The sequence below is a fragment of the Brienomyrus brachyistius genome, unplaced genomic scaffold (assembly GCF_023856365.1).
Source record: "Brienomyrus brachyistius isolate T26 unplaced genomic scaffold, BBRACH_0.4 scaffold27, whole genome shotgun sequence".
NCBI lineage: Eukaryota > Metazoa > Chordata > Actinopteri > Osteoglossiformes > Mormyridae > Brienomyrus > Brienomyrus brachyistius.
This window is the reverse complement of record NW_026042306.1, coordinates 1,883,852-1,910,148: the sequence shown is the minus strand read 5'-3', so window position 1 is coordinate 1,910,148 and position 26,297 is coordinate 1,883,852. Positions and strand designations below refer to the sequence as shown.

Genomic DNA, 26,297 nt, shown 5'->3' with positions numbered 1-26,297 from the left:
TGTAGCCTATAAAAGGAGAATGCTTATCACTTTAAGCTCACAGTCACAAAATATTTTAAAGGGGTAGTTCTATAAGGGATAGTGAATGTATACAATTATTCAGAAATATGTTACTGTCTTGTAATTTTTTATTTTTATTTTTTTACAATTTTAACATCCTTTAATGACTGACATCTGTTGAAATAATTGCAATATTAATATATGCAATCGCTTATTGCATTATTACTATTTATATTTCCATAGTTATTTATCTGTAAATCTATTTTTATGGTTGGTCATTTTGTGGCAAATTGTGGAACAAAGGTCCATAACAAAGCGGGAGAGTCGGGTTCAAATAAAAGACAAAATATTCAAAGACAAAAAAAAATTCTAAAAGACATCAAATACAAAGAAGCACAACAACAACAGCTCATGGCAGTTACAGAAGTTAAAGAGCCTTCTTTTAGAGAGCATTTCCCCACAATGCTAAAAAAACACTGAAGCAATTCCGATAACTAAGTTTCATCATCTAGGGCAACTGTAGTCTCAGTGCTGTAGGTCATTTGCCACAGTAACTCTCAGTGCATGTAGTTCTGTTTTGTGTGTGAAATGTTGGTTCATTTCTCTGTGATTAAATATGTTTTTATACTTTTGTGCATGGATGTGTATATCTCTTGAGTGCATTTCTATATTTGTTTGTATAAATACATCTATGTGATTCTGTGAGGAAAGGTGCAATATTACTGCTGAATTTAGTTCTGCAACCTTCAGATATTCTTAGAAATCAAGTTGCTGCAGCGTAAATTTAACCTGCAAGGGTGGTTTTTCCGCACCAAGAGGAAATCCCCTCACACAGCTAGACAAGTAAACAACATATCAGAAAAACACTATGGGGAAAATGAACAGGTTCTGCATTGCCCTCACTCTGAATCTATGAAAATGTGTTTACTACTGAAAATAAATTCTTGCGGTGTTAGCTCCGTACTAGAGAATTATACTGATTATACTATACTGATTTTATAAAAAGCTAGTTTTCCAAGCAAACTAATATATACATACTTAATGACAGCATGAGTTTTCAACTCCCTAGGAAAATGGATATGATATATTGGGGACTGCTTTTTCAACAGTAACCAAAAAATGAATTATTATTCTGGAACTAGCCTCTTAATAAGACCTCAAAACTTTAAAATACCTCTAGGCATCCCAAATGTCTTGAATATTTACAACCTGGAAATGTAATTGATTTGGCAGTTAACTTGCATATAAAATCAGAGCAGCCTTGCACCTATAATTTCTGGGATAGGCTCTAGACCTAGGGTCACCAACATGGTGTCCGCGGGCACCATGATGCCCCAAAGCACATTAGTCGCCCGCGGACCTGTTCTAAAAATAGCACTACTCACCAGTGAGCAGCGTCTAAAATTTTATTTTATCCTATTGCTATTCTTCTTTAATAAAATTTGCATTTATATAGATTTGAAAATGACAATATCTAAAGAAAGCATTTAAAACATGTTTATTATACATGAAGTTAAATAAGTTTAGGAGGGTGTTTCAAACTGGTAACCCTTCGTATGGCTCAGTACCCATGAAGTAGTTCTCAGTTTCAAAAAGGTTGGTAACCCCTACTCTAGACCCTTTTGGCTTCGGTTTCATCCCACAGTCCAAAAAACGTGCAGCGTAGGCTGACTGGCGTGTATAAATTGGCCCTGTAGTTGTGTAATGTGAGTGTGGCTGTGTGAGTGCATGCACTCTGTGGTGTATTGGCGCCCACTCTGGGTTGGTTCCCGCCTGCGCCCGATGCTCTCGGGATAGGTTCCGGGCCCCCCACAACCCCAGTGGGGATTAATGGATGGTACAGATCTTGCTTACCTAAGTTCCTGTGGTTGTATTAATGTCATAATATATCTATATTAATAGGCCTATGTGATAGTTATACTGTATTTAACACAGGGTTGCCAATCTGGTGTACTGGTTCATATTTCTCCACACAAGTGCAACCCTCGCGTATTCACTCTGCATACTGTATGCATACACGGAAATGTTCATAGTTCTCCTGTCAAGCTGCGTAATTTGCACATGTGCACAATGTATTGTATATTTATGGGCGAAGCACCGTAGGTGTGTAGGCACCCATTGTTTCTGTTAGTATTTTTCACTATTATTATATTTTCTGCCATGGGAGTCTATGGCAGCTCATAGAACAGATAGAATTTGGCACATCAGAAGATGACAGTTCAAGCTGTTCATACACCAAATTTTGGGTCAATCCATCTATCCCTCTAGGAACACCATCAGGCCAAATTTCAAGATACATTTTTGCTTATAACTTTTGAACCCCTAGGCCTGGATTTGTGTTCTTTGATTCCTCTGAATCCATAAGTAATCCTGATTCAAATAGCTCTAATTTTCCCCAAATTGGTTTTCACCACCAATCTTGGAGTGCATGATCAATCGTAGGTGGGGACCAAAAGTTATTCAAGTAATTATGCTATGTCAAATGCCATGGTCACTGTCATCCAATGCATTTGATGGCAAAGCAATGGTTTGATATCCATTTTCTGAAACCGCTGAATCCCAACTGGGGTGGTAGGGGGGACCAGAGCCTATCCCGGAAATAATGGGCACAGGCAGGAACTAACCCTGTGCAGCTGCAAACACACCGCACAGTGCACACTCACATAACTACAGGGCAAATTTAGACACACAAATCAATCTATTCCGCATGCTTTTAGACCGTGAGAGACAACCGGAGCCCCGGCGAAAACCCATATCAAAACCAAATTTGTTAGATGGACTTGGGACCCAATTCCGAGGAAGGTCAACAAAAATGGTGTCACGGTACCAGTAGAGGGCACTGTAATAAGCAAATTACATTTTACCTAATAACTATAAAAATATTGCGTTTTCTAATACTGTCTCTAATTCATTATTATTATTATTATCCATCCATCCATCCATCCATTTTCCAAACCGCTTATCCTACTGGATCGCGGGGGGTCCGGAGCAGGGAACACGGGATGGGGGGCCAGCCCCTCGCAGGGCACACTCACACACCATTCACTCACGCATGCACTCCTATGGGCAATTTAGTAACTCCAATTACCCTCAGCATGTTTTTGGACTGTGGGGGGAAACCGGAGTACCCGGAGGAAACCCCACGACGACATGGTGAGAACATGCAAACTCCGCACACAAGTGACCCAGGCGGAGACTCAAACCCGGGTCCCAGAGGTGTGATGCAACAGTGCTAACCACTGCACCACCATGCCGCCCCATTATTATTATTATTATTGTTATTATTAGTATTATTTTATTATTATTATTGTTATTATTATTATTATCCCTGCACGCGTAAATAGTCTGTTGGGTTTGCAAAATCATCTCAGCGATCATGCGCAGAGTGTCCCAATGAGTGCAGAAAGCGTTCATCCGCGGAGGCGCACAATGACGTTAAACACGTAGTAAACGTTGGAGCGGACACGTCCGTAATACGTGTGCGGAGAAGCATAAAGCAGCCACGCGAGTATCTATGTTATTCCATTACAAACTTAAAATTAACTATATCGGAATCGTCGGGGTAGTTTGCAAACCTTCTACACGATTTACAATGTAATAAAACTGTTACATACAAGTAAATGCGTGTGCATGTGTTGAAAGACTTGTCTCCAATCTTACTCCTGCCAGCTGACCAAAGTTGGCAGCCTTGTAATAATGTCATAAAACTTGCATAAACAGAAGTCAAACGCCATTGGTTCCATTCACTGTTATCAAGGTTGACCTCGCGAAAATAAGTTTATCTTTAGTTAGCTGAAATAAAAGGTTGTACGCGTTTGCCAAAATGTTATTTACCTTCCATAATATTTACTTAAACACTGGGCTTCAAAACAGGAAACGTCATAAAAGGCACAATGTACGAGGATGTTGGGATCAACCAATTACGGAACGCCACGTCATGTCTCCCAAATGGCGATGGAGGTGACTACGGTGTGGTACATTTCATGTTTTTTAGACCATATTTTATGGTTGAATTATCCGTTATCTACATCATTAAAACATGAAGCCGTGCCTTCTGCCACTTTTTAAATAATGGTGTATAACAGCAGCTTATTATTGTATTTTTTTTGGAAGTGTATAGTTAGATTGAACTCACACACTATGTGCAGTTCATACATTTGAATAAATGAAGCTTACCAAGGTTACCAATGTATATTGAAAGGTTCTACTTCTAAGAATACTGCTGTTAGTGGGGTTATGTATAATAGAACAGTGGTGGTAGTGATTTCAGGTACATTTTGCAACTATTTGCAATTGTGCCAGGCTGCTTTTCAGTTTGGTGTTTTAGGAGGTAATTTCACGAATGGGTCATTGATATGGAATGGGGGAGGGGTCTTTTCAAGTGCATGATGTAGCAAGTGTATGGATGTTTTGATTAATCTATTGTTTACTTATATTTACTGTATATTTTCAGTATTATTTATACTTTATGCAATAATTTAAAAATAATTTTTAAACGGAACAACTTAAAATGATAATGTAGCACTTTTGTCTATCTGGGCATTCACCATTTGTTCTTCGGGTTCCAGAAATAAAGGAAGTTAAAACTCGTATTCTTCTCGCATTTCTGACGTTTTTTGGTGCCACCTGGTGGAATCAAGCAGTAAACAACATAATTAATTGTATTTAAAAGACTCTTATGGGACTGCAACATGAGAGGTATTTGAAACATTGCCATTTAAAACCATAAGGTGTTATTACACTCCGTGTCCGCATTGTTTGGTCCAGTACCAGTTTGAAAGATTTTTTACTCCAGCACCATAATCTGCAGGCAGTATTCAGTCCCAGGTGTGTAAAGGAACAGTGCTACCCACTGCATCACGGTACCACCCCTACAAAAAATATGTAAGAGCATTATTTTACTGTTAGAATATTGGTGGACACCACTATCCAAAGAGTAAACTGTGCCATGCAAATCATTGTTTGTATAAAACGAATGACAATAGAATGCAAATGTAGTTGATAGAGAGGGGGTCCAGCTGTAAAAGGTCTCCAGTAGTGACGGTTGAAGGCCCTGTGGTGCCCTAGGCTGTGCGTTTGGATCTCTAATCCCCGACGAGTCCTATTACAGAATTCCTTGCCTCACTATGAATCCAGCAAAGCTCTGTGGCACGTTGGCTCTTCTGAAGCAGCTCCTGGAGGACCTGGCTTCTGGTCAGTCCACCTCCCCAGCAGTACATCCACACCTCCCCGACACAGCTGCAGTCCTGCTGGTTCCCAAACATATTCATCATTTCCTGATATCTGAGCGCTATGGCGGATCTCCTGAGCACAGCTGTGGGTTCATCCTTCAGTGCAAGTTGGACCTCCATCACAACAGCTTCCTGCTGGCCACCAACCAGGTTGATTTCTTCATTTTGCTTCTCACTGGGAGAGTCTGTGAGTGGGTAATGGCTCTCTATTACCAGCAATGCTGGACTCTTCAATCTTTTTATAGTTTCGTCAGACATATGATGAAGGTGTTTGATCATCCTGTCCACGACCAGCTGTTAGACCTCCCCCAGAGTTCATGTTCTGCTGTAGAATATCGAGTTAGGTATCCTTGCCCCAGTAACTGCATGGAGCAAACCGATGCTTTGTGTGCCATACCAGAGAGGGATGTACCCAGACCTCCAGATCAAGATAGCATGCAGAGGAGAGAAGTTACTACTGGAGGAGTACATTCAGCTCTCTATGTCTTGATAACATGATTGGGACTGTCATCACTACATCAAACATGCATGCATGGGCCTTGCATGGGCAGTTGTGAGTTTACTGTGGGCCAGTGTGCGCAGAGCAAACAGTTTAACCACACTTTGAGTTGTTAAATTCCACAATGAATATTAACTTACTATGTTCTTGAATAAATGTGTATCAGTTTCACTGGCTAAAATACTTACCTTTATGCACTTATATCTTTATTGATGCACAGAGCTAACGATTTACCCTTAGTACACTGCTCAAAAAAATTCATGGAACACTTTTTAATCAGAGTATAGCATCAAGTCAGTTAAACTTCTAGGATATTGTTCTGGTCAGTTAACTAGTAGAGAAGCTTGTTAATTAGTTTCAGCTGCTTTGGTGTTAATGAAATTAACAACAGGTGCACTAGAGGGGCAAAAATGAGACGACCCCCAAAACAGGAATGGTTTAGCAGGTGGAGGCCACTGACATTTTTCCCTCCTCATATTTTCTGACTGTTTTTTCACTAATTTTGCATTTGACTACTGTCAGTGTCACTACTGGTAGCATGAAATGATACCTGGACCCTACAGAGGTTGCACAGGTAGTCCAACTCCTCCAGGATGGCACATCAATACAGCAGGACCGGTATCTGCTTCTTTGTGCAAGGAGGAACAGGATGAGCACTGCCAGAGCCTACAAAATAACCTCCAGCAGGTTACTGATGTGAATGTCTCTGACCAAACAATCAGAAACAGACGTCAGGAGGGTGGCTTGAGGGCCCAACATCCTCTAGTGGGCCCTGTGCTCACTGCCCAGCACCATGGAGCTCGATTGGCATTTGCCATAGAATACCAAAAGTGGCATGTCTGCCACTGGCGCCCTGAGCTATTCACAGATGAGAGCAGGTTTACCCTGAGCACATGTGACAGACGTGAAAGGGTCTGGAGAAGCCATGGAGAACATTATGCTCCTGGTGCACGACAATGCCCAGCCTGATGTGACGAGAGTATGCAGGCAGTTCCTGCAGGATGAAGGAATTGATACCATTGACTGCCCCCCTCGCTCCCCTGACCTAAATCCAATAAAACACCTCTGGGACAGTATGTTTTGGTGCATCTGACGCCGCCAGGTTCCACCTCAGACTGTCCAGGAGCTCAGTGATGCCTTGGTACAGATCTGGCAGGAGATCCCCCAGGATACCATCTGTCGTCTCATTAGGAGCATGCCCCGACTTTGTCAGGCATGCATACAAGCACGTAGGGGCCATATAAGCTAATGAGTATGATTTTAAGTTGCTGCAATGAAATTTCAGCAAAATAGACTAGTCTGCCGCGTCATTTTTTCACTTAGATTTTCGGCGTCTTTGAATTCAGCCCAGTGTAGGTTGAAAATTTTCATTTCCGTCAAACGATGTGGCATCCATTCATTCCTAAAACATTGCCCTGTATATCAGTTTAGATATCCAGCAGGATTTTTTCCCCATTTAGATCTTATGTGTTTTCAAAGTGTTATTTACATTTTTTGTAGTATGCTGTATATACACTATATGAACAAAAGTATTGGGACAGCTGACCATTACACCTACAGGAACTTTTATGACATCCCATTATAAATCCATAGGCATTAATATGAAGTGTGCCCACAATATGGCCCCACTGTGCCCACAGCATGCCCATTGTATGCCCATAATGAACCCAATGTGCCCACAGTATTAGCACAGTGCCAGCTTTGGGGCCTGTATAGGGCCACTGCCGAGCAGCCCACAGCGGGGCATGTAGCAGGTCAAAAATGCACCTCATCTGTGGGCATACTGTGGGCATGCTGTGGGCATGCTGCGGGCCCACATGAGCCCCAATGGTGATCCACTTTGTTTTGTGTGGGTAGCTTACTGAGCCCACGTGTGCCTCGCATTTCACGCTGGTACCAGGGCCAACAGTGGGCTTCCCACAGTGGCCCCACATGGGCCCCAAAGGGGCATGTTTACTGGGGTCTACCTCTATCCCTGTCTCTGCTCCTCGTGACATCCTCTCAGCCCACCTCTGGATTGAACCCCATACCGCAGACAGACTGCAGCTGTACCATGTGTACCTAGGTCAGATCCTCCGTTATCCTGGACATTACCCACAAGCAGCTTACCATGCCCATCTTGCTCCAGTGTGATTCAGGTCTGCACTCATCCACCGCTGTGATTGACTCTGCGGTAGCAAGCAACTTGATTAATGCCATCTTCACCCTCTGCCTGCATCTGCTTCTCCAACTGGTCAATCTGCATGTGGTCCCAAAAGGGAAGCAGGTTTATTACCCAGTGCACCAAACCTGTTGTCATTCATCCCGATTAATTTAATCAGGAGCAGTTTCAACTGTTTGTAATTAAGTTCCCCCAAACTCAGTAGCTCTAGGATAACTAGAGACCCTGTAGTTCTAGAACATAAGAAATGTACTGAATGCTGACAGTAGGTGGTCCAAATAATGAGGTTCAGGTTAATTACACCAGGGAGTTGGGAGGGAGCAAAAACATGGACCGTTTGGGGGTCCCTGAGAACTTTTAAATATCACGGATTTATGAAATGTTTGCTTGGCCTTTAAACATTACATATTTACAAATCATATTCCTGGCAGTGACATGTTGTCTTCAGAGCCAGACATTGCCAGTGATGGGTGCAGCGGTGAAGTTTCTCTGATTAAGGGTGAATTGGCTGGCAGCATACTCTCTTGTGAGCCAAATGAAGCAGGTGGTTTGGGCGGCGTGGTCACTGCTGATGTGTGAGATGTAAATGGATGGAATGTATCATGAAAAGTGCATTTTTTTCTAATTTTCTTTTTTTATGGCAATATTGATTAGATATTTCTTTGGCTAACTAAAAGTAAGCTATGGGAAATACAGAAGACTTTTGTCAATGTAAGTATCATAGATTGCGTAATTTTAAGTACTACTGATCTGCGAAACTAGGAGAAGTTCTTCCAAAAGCGTAGTTGGTAGCAACGTTAGCAACTTACATAGTTAGAATCATGTAACTGAACAGTTCCAACTATGTAAGTTACTAACAGGAGTTTTGGGGAAACATACCCATAACTTACCTGTTAAAGATGAACATCAACCATGTCTGTTGACAGTTTTGTTCCTCAAGAAGGGTATGAAAAATCACAGCCTTGAACGACATACATGCATACAGCCAGCCATTTCTGTTGTTGTCCTCCACTTGTTCCACACAGTCTGAATGCGCATGCCCACTGAACTCGAACGTGGGCTGGCATATGTGACATTTTAGGGATGTGTTTAAGACCGTAACAGTCCAGTAACAGTCTAGGAAATTCAAAACAGCTCGTTTCATTTCCTTCTCTTAGATATTCAGAATTATATTTGAAAGAGGGAACAGCAGTGTTTGAGATTCATTTTTTGGCACATTTGAATATTTATTAGAATTCACTTTAAATTCATGCACTTTAAATTCGTACCCTGAAGCAGGAACACAGGGCAACAATTTCCCAAAACATCCATTACCTTCCGTTTACAAATGCAGCCAACTTTTGTCTTCCATTAAGAAACTATTGTAGCTTCAAAATATTATAATAAAGTCTATACTATATGTGTAGTTTCCATACATGCGAAGTTAAGGCAACAAGGGGGAACTCACGATTCTGCATACATTGAGTGATTTAGATATCACTGATTAAAACCGTTTCAATTTGCTTTACATTCGACATTTCAATATTCTGCAACTTTTACTCCTTGCAATTGGAGCCCTTGAATTTCAGGCCCGATTCAAGCCGAGCTTGACGCCAGCTTAACAATGATGCTCCACAGGCCCAAACACGCAAACACACGCAAGACGCAGGAGCACGCTGTCTTAAACACATCTAACGTTTCAAAGGCACAACTAGGTAATTAACGTAAAGAAGCTCCCGAAGAAAATGTGCAACCATGATGTTGGGAGGAGAAAAATACATTAGGGAAGGTGATATTGTGATGCACTTTTGCACTCGCGAGTGGCATATTTACGCGTGTGAGTTTTGACTTTGATGTGACGCCATACTGAATATGCATCCAGTGTCTTGACAGCTTTTTTCTTTTTTAATCCATGCAAGGTTTGGACATAAAGTCCCATTTCTATATTAAAGTCCTGGATGTAAAACAAGAAGATTTTTTAAAAGCAGATTAGCAGGATGACTAAAATAATAGTAATATCTATAAATTCAGCATATCCTTATGTTTAATAAACATGTAGAACTTTAAACTGCAAAAACCACCACCATCGTTTTGCTTTGTTTATCCACAATATATCCTCTTTCAAAAGATGTTGTGGCTGCTGAACTGTCCCTTTCTTCACTGCCACTTCAGTGCCTAACCCTTCCGTGATATATCAATACCGTGTGGTGTGTTCTGCTAACCAAATTTAATAAACACAAGGATTTGCCAAATTTATATAGATTACTAACTTTTGGGCATCACACTATGCCTCTCGTCAGTATTTTAAGGATACTGATAACCTGTATACCAAATTGTGAGTGTAAGTAAACGCCCATACAGTACTGAAAAGCTGGTGACTGGACAAATGTTTACACTCATCATATAAAGCTCTGGTGATTATTGTGCGGGGCGGCATGGTGGTGCAGTGGTTAGCACTGTCGCCTCACACCTCTGGGACCCACGTTTTAGTCTCCACCTGGGTCACATGTGTGTGGAGTTTGCATGTTCTCCCCATGTTGTCGTGGGGTTTCCTCCGGGTACTCCGGTTTCCCCCCACAGTCCTAAAACATGCTGAGGCTAATTGGAGTTGCTAAATTGCCCATAGGTGTGCATGTGTGAGTAAATGGTGTGTGAGTGTGCCCTGCGATGGGCTGGCCCCCCATCCTGGGTTGTTCCCTGCCTCGTGCCCATTGCTAATGGGATAGGCTCCAGACCCCCCGCGACCCAGTAGGATAAGCGGTTTGGAAAATGGATGGATGGATGAATTCTCTGTAAGTCAGAGCAAGCTGGCCGTGAAGGGCAGTTACCCACAACAGCAGCAATGGAGCAGGGCATTAAGGGCCTTGCTCAAGGACCCGCAGATGTGTTGAGGCCAGGCTCGCATTGGAGACTTTCCAACCACTGAGCCACACGCTGTAGATGTATATCCATTAAAGGTAGCTTACAGGGTGGCATGGTGGAGCAGTGGTTAGCACTGTTGCCTCACACCTTTGGGAAAAAGGGTTGTATTCTGTACCATAGCTCCATGTGTGTGGAGTTTGCATGATGTAATAGGGTTTCCATTGGGTATTTTGGTCCCCCACCCCAAGTCCAAAAATATGCTCTGATGTATTACAGTCACCAAATTGCCCATAAGGGAGTGTGTCCGGTGATAGGTTGGCACCCCGTTCTCGATTACTCCATGTCTTGTGCCCATTGCTTTCATGGTAGTCTCCAGACCACCTGTGACCCTGAATGGGAAAAGCAGGTTCATAAGATGGCTAACTTGCAGCTCCACTTGATCTATCTAGTACTCTATAAAGTAAAATGTACCTGTCATGCCCGGCTCGTCCGCTCCTCATGTGTGCCACGCCCCCTGGTTACCCACGTGTGATTCCCTGATCGTCTCCAGCTTTGTCCACTTAATTTTGATTGGTCTCGTCTTTCTTAAGTCCTGGTCTTACCTGTTCCCGTTGTCCGTCATTGGCCTCTTTGTGGTTAGATGTGGTTAGCTGTGCCTGTGTGTCTCCTGCTCCTTGTCATCAATAAACCCCCAGTTTACCCCGACTTCTGCCTGATCTGCCTGTTCCTAACCCGCCTACCCGCACAATCGCTGTTCACCAAACCGTGGTCGTGACAGTAGCAATTTCAGAGGGTATTATTTTAAAAATTCTACAGTAAAATACCTTCAAACTCAGGATTTTGTAAGTGTGATAGTCGCTTTGTCACATGATAATGAGCTTTCTAACAGATGTTTTCACATTGACAAGAGAACTTACTGTCACTGTTGCAGAACATTCGTTATTTTTTTAGTAGGAGTTAGTGGAAAAGTACCTGTTTCTGAGGGAATTATTTTATAAATTCTACAGAAAAATGTCTTTAGGCTAAGGGTATTGTAAGAGTAATAGCTGGTGGATCAGATGGTTAGATTAGATTCGACTTGATTTGATTAGGCTTTGTCTCCATGGGGAAATATGGCTTGGGCAAAGTGCATAGTTAATTTATATACATTTCAGAACATCCCATCACACAAAAAAACCCCAGCAACCATTTGAACATCCTCATTGACAACCTAGTGTTTGATAGTCTGTGGATTAAGGGGCCCTTTGCTTTATTGTACTTGAAATGTACGATGTACAGTCATGGACAAAAGTTTTGAGAATGAAACAAGTATTGGTTTTCACAAAGTTTGCTGCTTCAGTGTTTGTAGATCTCTGTCAGATGTTTCTATGGTATACTGAAGTATAGTTACAAGCATTTCATAAGTGTCAAAGGCCTTTATTGACAATTACATTAATCTTATGCAAAGAGTCAATATTGGCAGTGTTGCCCCTTCTTTTTCAATTCACCCTGGCTGCTCTCAATCAACTTCTGGGCTACGTCCTGGCTGATGGCAGCCCATTCTTGCATAGTCAATGCTTTGAGTTTGTCAAAATCTGTGGGGTTTCGTTTGTCCATGCGCCTCTTGAGGATTGACCACAAATTCTCAATGGGATTAAGATCTCAGGAGCCTGGCCATGGACCCAAAATGTTGATGTTTTGTTCCGAGAGCCAGAATGTATCTTCTAGAAATTATCAGTAGATCTTGTGGTTCATTTTTGTACCTGGATGTCTGAAAGGTCCGACAAATTCATCACTGGTAACTGTAGTTTACATCATCACTCCTCCACCTCTTTGTTCGTGCTTGAAGAAGGTGTCCAACCACTGACCCATCGATCTGCTTCATCAAGGATCACTCTCATCTGACCTATCAACAAAGCCTTGGTAACATCAGTTCTGAGACATGTCCATACCCATAAGTAATGCTTTAGCAAGTCTGCCTTATTGAGTGTTTCAGCTTCTGTGACTTTGAGAATATCACATAACACAATCCATTCAGTTTGCAAAATGGTGGCATTGGATGCTAAAGGGTCCCTGGAAGTCTCCCCATTAATTTGGCACATCTTTGGCAGTTAATTTCACTCTTCTCTCTTCATGCTCATTCCCTCCTCTTTGACCATTGGCCACAAAAAACTCAATTGTATGGTAATCACATTTTAAAGATTTAGCGTTAAAGAAGGGCTGTCACAATCATAAAATTTTAGTGGATAATGAATTGTCATACAAATAATTGCAATTAACAAATTAATTGCCCCGTTTGGTTCATTTTATAACATTATTATAGAGTTAGCCTAATCATTAAGGTGTATCCAACAGCCAGAGTTTGAAAGATGAGGCTGTCCTAGTTTTTTTTTCCTTTTGACATGTTTTGCAAACATTTAAAATTCTGGGCAGATTAAGTTTCAAGGGTCATCCTGTCATCTGACGTTTTCACTAAGGCAGTACAATTGCGGAATGCTCATGCAATGCAAATAATTATTGTGGTAATAAAAATTCACATTGGTACTTATTTATTGAAAGCGTGATGTCATTATTTTAAGCATGTATTTAATTTGATCATAGGCATTAATTTTGACCCTCTGCGAGTTATTATAAGGAACTCAACTTTAGTTTTGTATAAGCTGGCATAAAGTCCACGTGGTTCATTTCTGCCAAGTAAGTAATTTAGCATAGTGAATAATCCATCCATCCATTTTCCAAACCGCTTATCCTACTGGGTCGCGGGGGGTCCGGAGCCTATCCCGGAAGCACAAGGCAGGGAACAACCCAGGATGGGGGGCCACACTCACATACCATTCACGTACGCATGCACACCTATGGGCCATTTAGTAACTCTAATTAACCGGAGGAAGTAAACCGGAGTATCTGGAGGAAACTCCACAACGAGATGGGGAGAACATGCAAACTCCACACACATGTAACCCAGGTTCCAGAGGTGTGAGGCAACAGTACTAACCACTGCACAACCATGCTGCCCACATTTTCTTGCTGATAGTGAGTAATCAATATAATATTATTCATAGTATATTCATAATATTCATAATATTATTCATATTATTCACTGCACACAAGGCTCCGGGGCAAAACACAGATTGCCCCCCCAGCACGCATGCACGCGTGTATGTGGCGGCACTGAAATGAGTTACGAGTAATGAGAGAATTCGACTGTCCCTCACAAAAACTGTAAAGTTTTAGTGGCTAAACTGCGTCTTCTGCATCTTTTCAGACAGGAGGAGATTTGTTTGGCTATGCATATAAATTTTTTATACAATTTAGATGTCATGCCCAGCTCGTCTGCTCCTCGTGTGTGCCACGCCGCCCTGATTACCCACGTGTTCTTTCTCAATTGTACCCAGCTGTGTCTAGTTACTTTGATCAGTCCTGTGTATTTCAGTCCGTGTCTTACCGGAGTCCATTGTCCGCCATTGATGTTACTTGCTGTTTGTCGATGTTCGTGCCTCCACCCCGGAATAAACCCCTAGTTTACCCCGACTTTGGCCGTCCTGCCTGATCCTTACCTGCCTGCCTGTCTGTTTGCCGTACCCGCAATCCACGAGCGTGACATTAGACAGAACAAAATCATTAACCTACTTTAACGCATTTATTTATGCAACCACATATTTCCCACATTTTGACATCAGTAATGCAGTGAGGGTACAGTCTCTCTATTTCTTGACGCCAACCCTCCCCATTAATCCAGGCTTGGTACTGGCACCTAGTTGAGCTGGCTTGCTCCCTTAAGTGGCTGAGTTAGGCTAAACTATATACATATTTACAAAGACTACAATAAAACATCCCGAAATATGTAGTCTAACAAAATGTAATTTAAAGAAGGTAGCCTACCTGGCGAAATCGCAAACAAACAAATTAAAAGGCCCACAGCATATAAGCGGGCTATATCCAAGCAGTTTTTAAGAACGTAGCCTACATGGCGAAATTGAATTACTTTCTGTACCAACAAACGCAACCAGACATAAACATTATGCACCTTCCTAGTCCTATGTAAGTCGTCAGACGGATGAGGATGTTAGGGAGCCTTTAGATCCTACCCATCATGCACTGCAGTTTTTTTGCAAATTCTTCAAACGAAAAACCATTAAATACTTTACAAAAGGAACAGCTTAGTTTGATGTCAAAACATTACTATGTATTATGTTTTAAGTTTGTTGTAGGGATTTTACAGATTTTTTTTCTAAAAATTAAAAATTACACCATACACCCACCATAATAAGAATGTATACAAAAATAACAAATTAACTATATATAGTTAAAGCACAAGTAGTATTTTCTAGCTGTCAAGAGCTTTGGAGAAATTATATCAGTTTAGTATATGGAAGGGCCCTCTACGATCCAGAAGAGGGCTCTTGGCCCAGGGGTGGTGGCCCCACCCACCCTGCCTCTAGCTCCGCCCCGATTATTCAATAATCTGTGATTTCTTTAATTGCTACTAAGATGTTAGACCTATTGCTTTTAAGTCCTATTTTGTACTAAAGCAATTTGAAATATATTTATGCACACACAAAGTAATACTGCAACATTTTCAAGTGAATTTTAGCTATGGACACCAAACTTGTTTTTGTTACAGTTATGAAGTTGCAAGTGAGACAGACAACAGTGAAAAAGAAAAGGCAATCTGTGGAAATAGACTTTTGGTCCCCTAAAAAGCGGGTGGCACATATACAAACTGCTGTAATTCCTACACCGTTCACCTGATTTATATGCAAATACCCTCAAATTAAAGCTGAAAGTCTGCAGTTAAAGCACATCTTGTTCGTTTCATTTCAAATCCATTGTGGTGGTGTATAGAGCCAAAAAGATTGGAATTGTGTCGATGTCCCAATATTTATGGACCTGACTGTATATGTGACTGGGGTACCTAACGAGACCCATAAACATGCACTGAAACACAACTGCAGGGGCTATGCAGAACGTTGGTTAAACAGAGAGAGAAAACAAAGAATCCGAAATCACAATATCTGTCTGAATATCCCACTCTGGGGGGTGGGGATCTCTCACAAGCACTTTGTAAAAAAACAAACCTGATGTCATGAAATGAATGAGTTTAAAAAATCAGCTCTTGCATAAGCTCCATAGTTCCATGTAAACAAAATTTGCATTACCGGTGTGGTGTCCTGTACCTTCTGCATCTACTGTATGTTTTAGCTTAGGAAACCATGCATCAGTATGTTGTAATAGAACTGGACTATGTTGGAATAGGTACAAAGATCGTCAGTAGTACTTGATAAAATTAAAAAAAGTAGCCTACAATTAGGTTATGATTTATCACACTGATCACCACACATTGAAGTCCTATAAACAACAGTAGCATCTTTATTTGCCCAGCAAACATCTGTTACCAGTGATTTGAACAGTTTATCTTTAAATAATACACAAATATTGAAAAGACATCCAATGTTTTTGCAAAAGTGATTTAGCATGTTTGTAGAAAGACATTAAAATGAGACAAACTTTCAATTTGTTACGCAGTGGGTTACATTATGATTCAAAGCAGTGTGTGACTCGGACATGGGGAACTGAATTTCCCAGAACATTGGTTCTAATCCCAGACTGGGCTCTGTATCAGTAATTTGTGATAGTTAGCCGGTTTCTTAGTCTGTGACCTCATTTCAGTTGCAAAACATGGAATAATAGTCCCTGCCCTTCTTAAACATGATGTGTTACGGTTTCACCTTCATACTGGAGCCATATCAGAAAATTACTGCTAATGTTACTAGGTCACTAGGGGATAGATAAACGAAAATACTTGTTTGCGTTTATTTGCGTATAAGTTTACTTCTGTTGTGGTATTTTTGTAAATATTTCGTAATACATCTTTTGCGTTAAAAACCTCACAGTATCCTTGAGCCTGGCTTGCTTGGTCCTGACAATGGTGAAATAGTAAGAGAAGGTTGTTTATTGTATGAATAGAGAATAAGAACGAGTGAAAAAGTGGTCCTTCACCTAAACAAATGCTTGCTGTTTAGTTTTCTTTAAAATTAGCTAAATTAGCTCATTTTGTTAGCTTTGTACAAGCATCTGCTCAATGACAATGGAATACAGCCTATTAGTGCAATTAACCTCCTGAACTCCATAATGTGGGAATTGGGCTTGCCAAGCAAGTCGCCATGGAATCACAATACATGATTAGTTGGACAGACATGTTTTCCACCTTGGCAGCAAAGATTTTGGCGTGGTGGGCTACCACAGAGAAATGCTACCAGTGAAAATACTGTACTAGATTTTGTGTATGTATTCTCTTTTTACCCTTTGTGCTCACAGAGACCCCGGCAGTAACCACCTGGTCTGGATCGGCACAATAATGGAAGAAGCTACTTCTGAAGTGAGCCCCACTGAGGAATATAAGACAGGGAACTGAGAGGTAAGAACTTGTGTTTTTTCACTTTACAAGTTGACAAAAAAACCTTTCCAACATTTTCAGAAGCAGTAGGAATTACAGTATCAGTTTTAACCTAATGCATTTCCTTGAGACTTCAGTGATTCAGCTCTGGGGTAGATTTGTGTTTATTAAATGGAATTTCCTGCAAAAACCTTCAGTTAAGTTTTGATCATTTTTGGAGACAGTACAACTAAATTTTATAACTTCGTGCACCAGTAAGACTTCAAAATTCGGCCTGTATTTGTTTTTAACTATCATATCATCAGAAACACCTGGAGGGTGTGTGTGTGGGGAGAGCAGGAGTCAAAACAAACTGGAAAACAGACTAAACTTAAAACTCTTAATTAATCACACAAAGGAACCAAGAGATAATAGGAATAGGGCTAGACAACAATAAAAGTAATAACAGGCAAGGTAACAGCAAGGAGAGAAAATACAATAACCAGCCACAGAACAGACTAAAAAGCAAGCACTTCAGTACATACTGACAAGGCGGCTAATGAGGAAGGGTATGTGGGGAACATGAGAATTAACCAATAGCAAGGGTGCAGAGAATACAAGCAACAGGTGCAGAAACTTAATGACTAATGAACACTAATGAACATGAGACATAAAGGGCAGAGTCAGACGGGCACTGACCCTGACATCCACCTACAAAGATCTGACCATTCCCTGATCTGTGTACCTCAGAGTGCCACCACTAAAAGGCAGAGTTTATGAAGCTGTTTCAACAGCAGGGGAAGTCATCATGCCAGAGTGATTGGCAATTGACAAATTTTTGCAGCCATGGAAAACCAAATGAGTTCCCCTTTGTCTCACTTGGCTGGTAACATTACTCAAAAAGTTGCCCTGTGTATCATCACCTTTACGACTTACAAGTCTAGCGACAGAGACTGTAACAATGACACTAAATCTTAATCCAGGTTCAGACAATTTCATGCCTCGGGATCCCCCCCAGAGGAGCTAGATGAAGTGGTCGGGGAGAGGGAAGTCTGGGTTTCCCTGCTTAGACTGCTGCCCCCCTGACCCGACCCGACTCAACCCAACCCAACCTAACCTGGAAAAGCAGTAGATGATGGATGGATGGATGGATGGATGTAAACAAGCTGGTTTGCATCAAGTTTCATGGCGTATCATAGTACATGATGGTAGAGCAGAAGACACAGCTGAAGATTTAATGTCATGTTGTCCATCTTATATGAATTATATTTATATCGAAGATTTTTTTTCCCAGGGGCGACATGGTGGTGCAGTGGTTAGCACTGTTGCTTCACACCTCTGGGACCCGGGTTCGAGTTTCCGCCTGGGTTACATGTGTGCGGAGTTTGCATGTTCTCCCCATGTCGGCGTGGGGTTTCCTCCGGGTACTCCGGTTTCCCCCCACAGTCCAAAAACATGCTGAGGCCTGAGTCATCAGAGCTCCTCCCAGCTGCTCTGTGTGACAGTTTGCCAACAGAGTATCCGGATGATGATGTGGCACACTGGAGCTCACGGAGAAACACCATCATGAACACTGGCCAGAAAATCCTGGGTTTAAAAACTAGAAAAAAACAGAACTGGTTTGATGACAGCAATCCTACCACCAAAGGTGTTTGTGTAAGATTCGTCACATCAGCTGGGAAGAGAGGCGGACGAACATCAGCATCCTAGAAGAAGCAAACTGTGACAATATTACCACCACCATCATAAAACACCAACTAAGACGGACAGGTCATGTAATATGAATGCCTGATATATGCCTCCCAAAACAGGTCCTCACATGATTTGTAGAGAGAGTCCATCTGCACTGAGGTCATGTAATCACGAGATTTAGTATATTTTATTAAGACAATCTGCTTGGCCGTGCTTGGACTGAGACAATTTCTTTTCTTACTGAGAAGCTTCCCAGCTTTGGCTGCTGGAACAAGTAGAGATAAGATTTTTGTTAAATGAAAGAGAAGAGACAGTTCTGAGCAGATATGGGGCTGAAAGATACTGTTAAACCTCCATAATGGCATCAGCAGAGATCAGTGCTCACTTGTTTTACCTCTCAGAGGCTTTCATTATTGTCATTTGCTTGAGCTGCTGTAGCTATGTGATGTTGACGACTGAAAAGGTTTGTAAACTTTCACAAAAGGCAGTACGCTACTCAGATGTGAAACATTTCCCTTTTTTGGCTATGTTCTCAGGACATTCCTCAGAGTCATACTGTTTTTCTGATCATTGCATGTCTGTAATGCAGTTGGACTCGATAATTTGATTTTTGAAGCAAAAACTTCTCTGACAGGTCCATGTTGAATGACTGAACATTGCTAGAACCCGAACACAGTCACTGACTATTTCATTATCACCACTATTTAAGGAAGTTATACCAGTGTTGGGAGACACTGCTCCATCTGGTTTTAACCTCTTGGATAAGTTTCATTTTGAGTTTTCCCATCTGCTCCTGGATATTTAAGAGCTGCTGTTATGCAGTGGTGCTTGACCTGAAGAAGTCAGATATTAGTAGAGACTGCAAATGTATTTCATACAGAATAGGGGTCTGATATAGGGCCTTTGTCATCCTTTAGCATTTTTTTAATTAACATTTGTTGGTGATTGTTTTGAAGTGAGCTACAAGTCTGGGCTTGATTCTGGGTACTTTTGCAAAAATTAAAGCCAAGCTGTACATCATAGTGCAAATAATTAAGTCAGGAAAGTGTTAAGTCCTGACTACTATAGCATTTACATATTAACTGCATTTGAGGGACTCACATTTGATAATGCAATTGACACAATGCAGTCAACAATTATGGCTTTATTGGTTCTCTGGCCTTGTTTACACTTGTGCCAAGAATGACAATTCCACCTACAGAGTATTCCAAAGGTCACATGCATTTTACATAAATACATAATAGATTACTAAATAGGGTTTCATTAGGTATGTTTCAAATTTTATGGGGACAGGGCAGGAACAAGAGAAAAAAAAGACCAAAATTCACAGTGAGACAAAAAAAAATCTGTTGACCATAACCAGTTTCAGGAGATTACTACATACCCACCAAGCCACAATGCCACCTAGAAAGAACACCACTACATACAAATTCCTGACAATCATTACATTTAAATACAGAATCACTTCACAGCTGAAAAAATAATACTCTTCAATACTATTCCATGTAAGGGTTAGGGTTGAGGCTAAGGTTAGGATTATGGTAATGGTTGGTATTAGGTTTAGTGTCAAATCAAGATTTATTGCTTTATACAAAGCAAATATTGTGAGACCAAATCAACCAAAAAATATGAAAAATATGATGGCAAGATGGACCCTGTTCAAGCAAATGTTCATCTTACACCCAGCAAGGTGTTTCATGTCAGTAAACAAAATGGACTGTAACAGTCAGCTGATTATGTAACCGGCTTGGTTACGCAACAATCTTTGGCAAACTTGAGACCTGAGATCTGAAACCTGTAAGTTGTATCTCGGATCCTTCAGATTTATCAGTTCCGCTCCAAGTAACCTGTGCATTGCAGAGGGTAAAGGTATGTTACAGGTGCAAATGTTCCTTGACACATCAAAAATATATGAAATTCCATAACAGACAGTGTGGACTGAAGGCAGTCACTATGAGAGGGTGTTCTCTCTTATGTCCGTCATCTTTCAAGATGACCTACTGTAGGAAGCAATTTACAGTGCTCCGCTACAAAAATCATACTACAAAATTTTGTGGTCAGCTGCAGCGCTTACAGAATAACAGAACTCTCTCCCTGACTAAACCCAGGGTGAAAGTGGTTAGAGTACAATATAGCTGTAATAAATCAATATACATACAGCGAAGTCTTCTAACCAAACTTACTGTACTTTAGTAACACTGCCTCGGGTGCATATTTACCTCCCCTGTTTCTGTTCCATTGGGATCAGTGGGTGAAAACGCTTCCATCTCCTGATCATCATGTGATCCCTACAAGGTTATTTGATCATTTTTATATTTACAATATAATATAAACAATATAATGACCATGAAATGGTATTTACCTTTCAGTTTGCATGCCACCCTTTTAAAGTATCCAAATATGAAACTTTTGACATAATTATGTTTAACAGGACCATGTACATGGAGAATGTACTGACATATTCCTGTGTGCTGGATCTGTAACTAGTTTTAACAACAGGGGGCTGTGTACATGGAGAATGTACTGACATCTTCCTCTATCCCGGAGTTACAATAAGGGCTCTTCGCCTGCCTCTGCAGACTGCATACTTACCTCCCCTGTTTCTGTTCCATTGGGATCAGTAGGTGAAAATGCTTCCATCTCCTGATCATCATGTGAGGGATGGAGGAAGTGCACAGGGCCACAGATCTGCTAAAGACAAGGTTATCCCTCATATCCACAGTGAAGATAGTCAAAGTGATGTATAGAAATTAGACACCGAAGAGGCAGATGTATCTTGAACACCCACCTCATGAGGCTCATTATCCTGGTGTCTCTGAAGACAGGCAAATGATTGTTTTATTCTAAGGAAAAGACAGAGTCAGTACAACAGAGCGCTGGCAGTGGAGAACAGTTTCAGAAAACTGACTAGTGGCTCCCATAACCCTGAACAGGATGAGAGGTTGGAAGATGGATGGATGTATGCATAGTCACTTGTCATGTGTATTATATTCATGTCCAGTATTACTTTAAATTTAGGGAATTCCAGCAATTTCAAGAACTGATGAATAACAGAATGTCAACTAAGAGCATGGGTCCCACAAAAAAAAAAAAAAAACATATTATAGAGAAGTTATTGTGTGGTGAACCTACTGAAATGTTAATGTTTAAAATATGCTCTCATATATATCTGACAAAAATACTGATCACATATTATGTCTAATACAGATCTTGCTTGTTCCACACATTGAGGATTGGATTAAATATCTGAAATATTAATGTAATTATACATTAGACAGCTCCATGGCATCCTGAATGCCTGCTAAAAGTACCACAGAAGTTAAATCAGGAGAGCATAATTCTGTGGAGGCCATGGACTCCATAATACACTCCAATTTCTCATTTCATGCTCTGCTGATATGTTTGGATCTGTATCTACTGTGAAGATGTCCCATGTGTTACACTGATTGACTGTATGGCAGATAGTCACAGGGTTTCACAAGGTGCCTAATGCTGCAGTGACGTACGTACAGCAAACACGCAGGCTTGCCCTGACTGGTCCCCATTGTGTAAACACAGGGTACCGAGGATCATTTTATAGTTGGTGAACTGGCAGGGCATCTCAGAGAGGCAATGCTTCTCAGCAGTGCTGCTGGGTGGACATGCCTTGATATCCAGCCAGCTGCACTGCCTTCTGGGTATGAGAGGGAGAAGATGGTATGTCCACTCACTTCAATTCTCAACAACTGCCTCTTCGTGGCATGTCTCGATTATGGAAAGGCACCATAAGGGGCCCACATTGAGAGTCTGGCCAGTGCTGACAGGCTCTCTAACAGACCAGATGCTATTCATCCTGAATCGTCTCCCTCCCACTAGCATCCATCTCACCACAGGGAACAAAGCTGAGCACAATTCCCACACATGCAGGTCAGTGAGCTTCACCTGGACTTCCAGCATCATCCCATTAGTCTACCAGTGATGAAGTGTCTGATAACAAGGGCCGAGCTAAAGGATCTGGAGGTGTCTGGTCAGAGTCCTCAGCCTTAGTGATACAGGGCTGCTGGTAACTGCTTATGAATTCTACTTAGAAAAAATGTCTACTTACTCCTGTTTTCTGTCCATCCCTATAATAAAAAAATATAATTCACAACGTCATTTAATGTAACTACCAGGAAATAATAATCAAAAGTGATTATATAATTCCAGTCTTCTCCATCACATATAGAATGAATTAGCATGTGTACCTCCCAATGCAATGTAAACTGTTCCCTATTACATCAATAAAATAGCAAGATAAAAGAAGGTTTAAAATGGTGCTTCAACTCAAACATTGACTGGAGAGTCCACAGCGCACTGGAGAACACCCAATATGTATAACCCAGCTTAGTTTAACACACCTGTTATACTTACAGTATTCAGTGATCTTGATAAGAAACCAGCTAAAGAGGATGGATGACGCAGAAAAAAAGACAACAACCTGTAGGTCCAATGACCTCTTTCCTGTGTCTGAAATGATATGATCACAAAAATAACCAACAGAGTAAATGAGTAACAGATAATAAACATAAAATCTCAGTAATCCATCTCTAAGGTTAAAATATAAAAATGTTAGTTTACCTGCTTTGAGTATTAATACTACAGCCAGGGCAATAGAATTCACCAGGGGGAGACTAACAGACCCGAACCAATAGAGAAGGATACGGGGTCTGCCTGAAAGAGAAGGAGAGAACATAGAGACATAAAATCACTTCAACATTCATACCATCATGATGTTTTTCATTATTTTCCACCATATTATACTCCCATAAGTTTCAAATATTGGAATATTTCACATTAATATGCAGACAGTAAAGTAATTCATACTTGTAATAATCATATTTCTTATTACATTAGATAGAAACCAAGACAAATATTCACTCAAAAAGATTGAAAATAATGTTCTCTACCAAGTAAACAAGATCGAAGCCAGTCATCAAAGAATGATATGATAGTCGATGAATAGACGAATGTATACCGGGCCAACTTCACAAGTCGCTCTGTGGTAAAATAATGATTACAAGAGAAGGTTATTAATGAAGTGAACAACTTCCTGTTCCTCTAACATCAGACACAGGCAATACAGTACCAGCATAGGTAATTAATGGTAAACTGCATTTAAAAATTTGTCTTAAATTTTTCATGAAATGGTCAAGCAAAATAAGAGATTATGAGTCTCTGGTTAAAGCAGTTGACTGTCTGAAACAATAGTGCACACACACCCTGTATCACAGGACACACACACACACACAATCACACACCCTATATCGCATGACACACACACAGACACTCACATACCTGTATCACACGGCACATACACATAGACATTCACACACCCTGTATCGCATGACACACAGACACACACACACTCTGCATCACAGGATACACGCACAGACACTCACACACACACCCTGTATCGCATGACACACACACACAGACACTCACGCACCCAGTATCACAGGGCACACATACACACACACACCCACATACACACAGATACTCAAACACCCTGTATCACAGGTCACACACTCACAGACACTCACACACCCAGTACCACAGGGCACATGCACACAGACGTGGAGACACCCTGCGTCACACAGTATGCACACACATACACACAGACACTCATACATCCTGTATCACAGGGCACACATACACACACACACCCACACACACACAGACACTCACACACCCTGCATCACATGACACGTACACAGACACTCAAGCACCCTGTATCACAGGGCACACATACACACACACACACAAACACACACAGATACTCAAACACCCTGTATCACAGGTCACACACACACAGACACTCACATACCTGTATCACAGGGCACACACACATACACAGGCAGTTACATACCCTGCATCACATGATACACATACAGATACTCATACACCCTATAAATTAAGGTACATACACACACCCTGTATCACAAGGCACACAGGCACTCATACATCCTGTATTACAGGGCACACATACAGACAATCACACACACCCTGTGTAACAGGGCACATATACAGGGACACACACACCCTGCATCACAGGACACACGCACAGACACTCACATACCCTGTATCACATGATACACACACAGGCACTCACACACACACCCTGTATCACATGGCATACACACACACACACTCACACACCCTGTATCACAGGGCAGATACACGCAGACCCACACTATGTTTGTAAGAGGTAGAGAAGATGAGCACATGAGTTCTGCATGTGGGACTCCCACTGTCAAGTCTGGAGGAAGCAGTGTGCTGGTTCATGGTGAGTTATCTTTGCTAAATTGTGATCAATGCAATCATTGGCTATTTTGAGGTTTTAGAGATAATGTCTAATTTGCCTGCATAGTTTTATACTCCTTGTTTTATTCTGTGATTTCATTTTTGGTTATTTTCAGAAAGGAATATGCCAGTAACCTCTTGGGGGGCACCAATAACTTAGTTACTACTTAAGAACAAATTTCGAACTAATACAGTTCCTGTATAACATACATGAACAACCATGCTTGATTAATGATGAAAAAACATGGGGTCAGTATATAACCATCCATCCATCCATCCATTTTCCAAACCGCTTATCCTACTGGGTTGCAGGGGGTCTGGAGCCTATCCCGGAAGCAATGGGCACGAGGCAGGGAACAACCCAGGATAGGGGGCCAGCCCATCGCAGGGCACACTCACACACCATTCACTCACATATGCACTCCTACGGGCAATTTAGCAAGTCCAATCAGCCTCAGAATGTTTTTGGACTGTGGGGGGAAACCGGAGTACCCAGAGGAAACCCCACGACAACACGGGGAGAACATGCAAACTCCGCACACATGTGACCCAGGCGGAGACTCGAACCCGGGTCCCAGAGGTGTGAGGCTAACCACTGCACCACCATGCGGCCCCCAATATATAACCAACAGTTGTTAATTAATGCAATAAGTAAGCGTGTTTTATGTGCCCTCAAATTAAGTGTTTCCGAAATTCAATTATGAATAAGACTACCTTCTAACAAGAATATTGTACTTATGGTATATGCTACACTACAGTATGATTCAATAAGGCTTGGTACTTAAAATTGTTACAAAACTATTGTTTATGGCATCAAAGAAACATTGAATTGAAAAACATTTTTTTAAATGGTTTAAAAAGAAAAAATAATTGCTGTCATGGTTTCTTATCTCTTACCTTTGTCATCTTCCAGAGTCAAATTCACATACTGGGCACTTATTATTAGGTGAAAGGGGAATAATATTGCCAATAGGATCCTCTGACTCGCATCTAAAAAGTATTAATAACACAAAGAGCAAAACAGTAGTTAGACATAAAATGAAACAGACCATTTAAAAATCCGTTGGTTAACTTTATGGGGTCATACCTAAAAAATAACAGTATGATTCAACTTAATTTTACCAATCTATAGAGTTACAGCTCACCCTGGTGGCATTATATATTAGGCAAGTGAACAAGTCAGTTCTTGAAGTTGATTAG

The 26,297-nt window shown here is 41.2% G+C and overlaps 1 protein-coding gene across 4 annotated transcripts in view; it reads right to left on the bottom strand.

Annotated features, from left to right (window-relative positions):
* Positions 1-19,907: 19,907 nt before the first annotated feature.
* LOC125720869 (uncharacterized) overlaps positions 19,908-26,297 on the bottom strand; it is a 99,721-nt gene continuing 93,331 nt past the window's right edge. Inside the window, exons 14-22 of one of the 4 annotated variants that reach the window (XM_048996743.1) lie at positions 25,995-26,087; positions 23,705-23,794; positions 23,376-23,468; positions 23,169-23,264; positions 22,864-22,882; positions 21,568-21,622; positions 21,372-21,467; positions 20,999-21,067; positions 19,908-20,626 (exon numbers count right to left, since the gene is read on the bottom strand). In XM_048996743.1, the coding sequence (XP_048852700.1) occupies positions 20,531-20,626; positions 20,999-21,067; positions 21,372-21,467; positions 21,568-21,622; positions 22,864-22,882; positions 23,169-23,264; positions 23,376-23,468; positions 23,705-23,794; positions 25,995-26,087 (707 nt within the window). In that variant the 3' untranslated portion in view covers positions 19,908-20,530. Of the gene's footprint in view, positions 20,627-20,998; positions 21,068-21,371; positions 21,471-21,567; positions 21,623-22,863; positions 22,883-23,168; positions 23,265-23,375; positions 23,469-23,704; positions 23,795-25,994; positions 26,088-26,297 lie in introns of all 4 variants that reach the window. The other 3 variants (XM_048996742.1, XM_048996745.1, XM_048996746.1) reach the window with 3 other exon arrangements.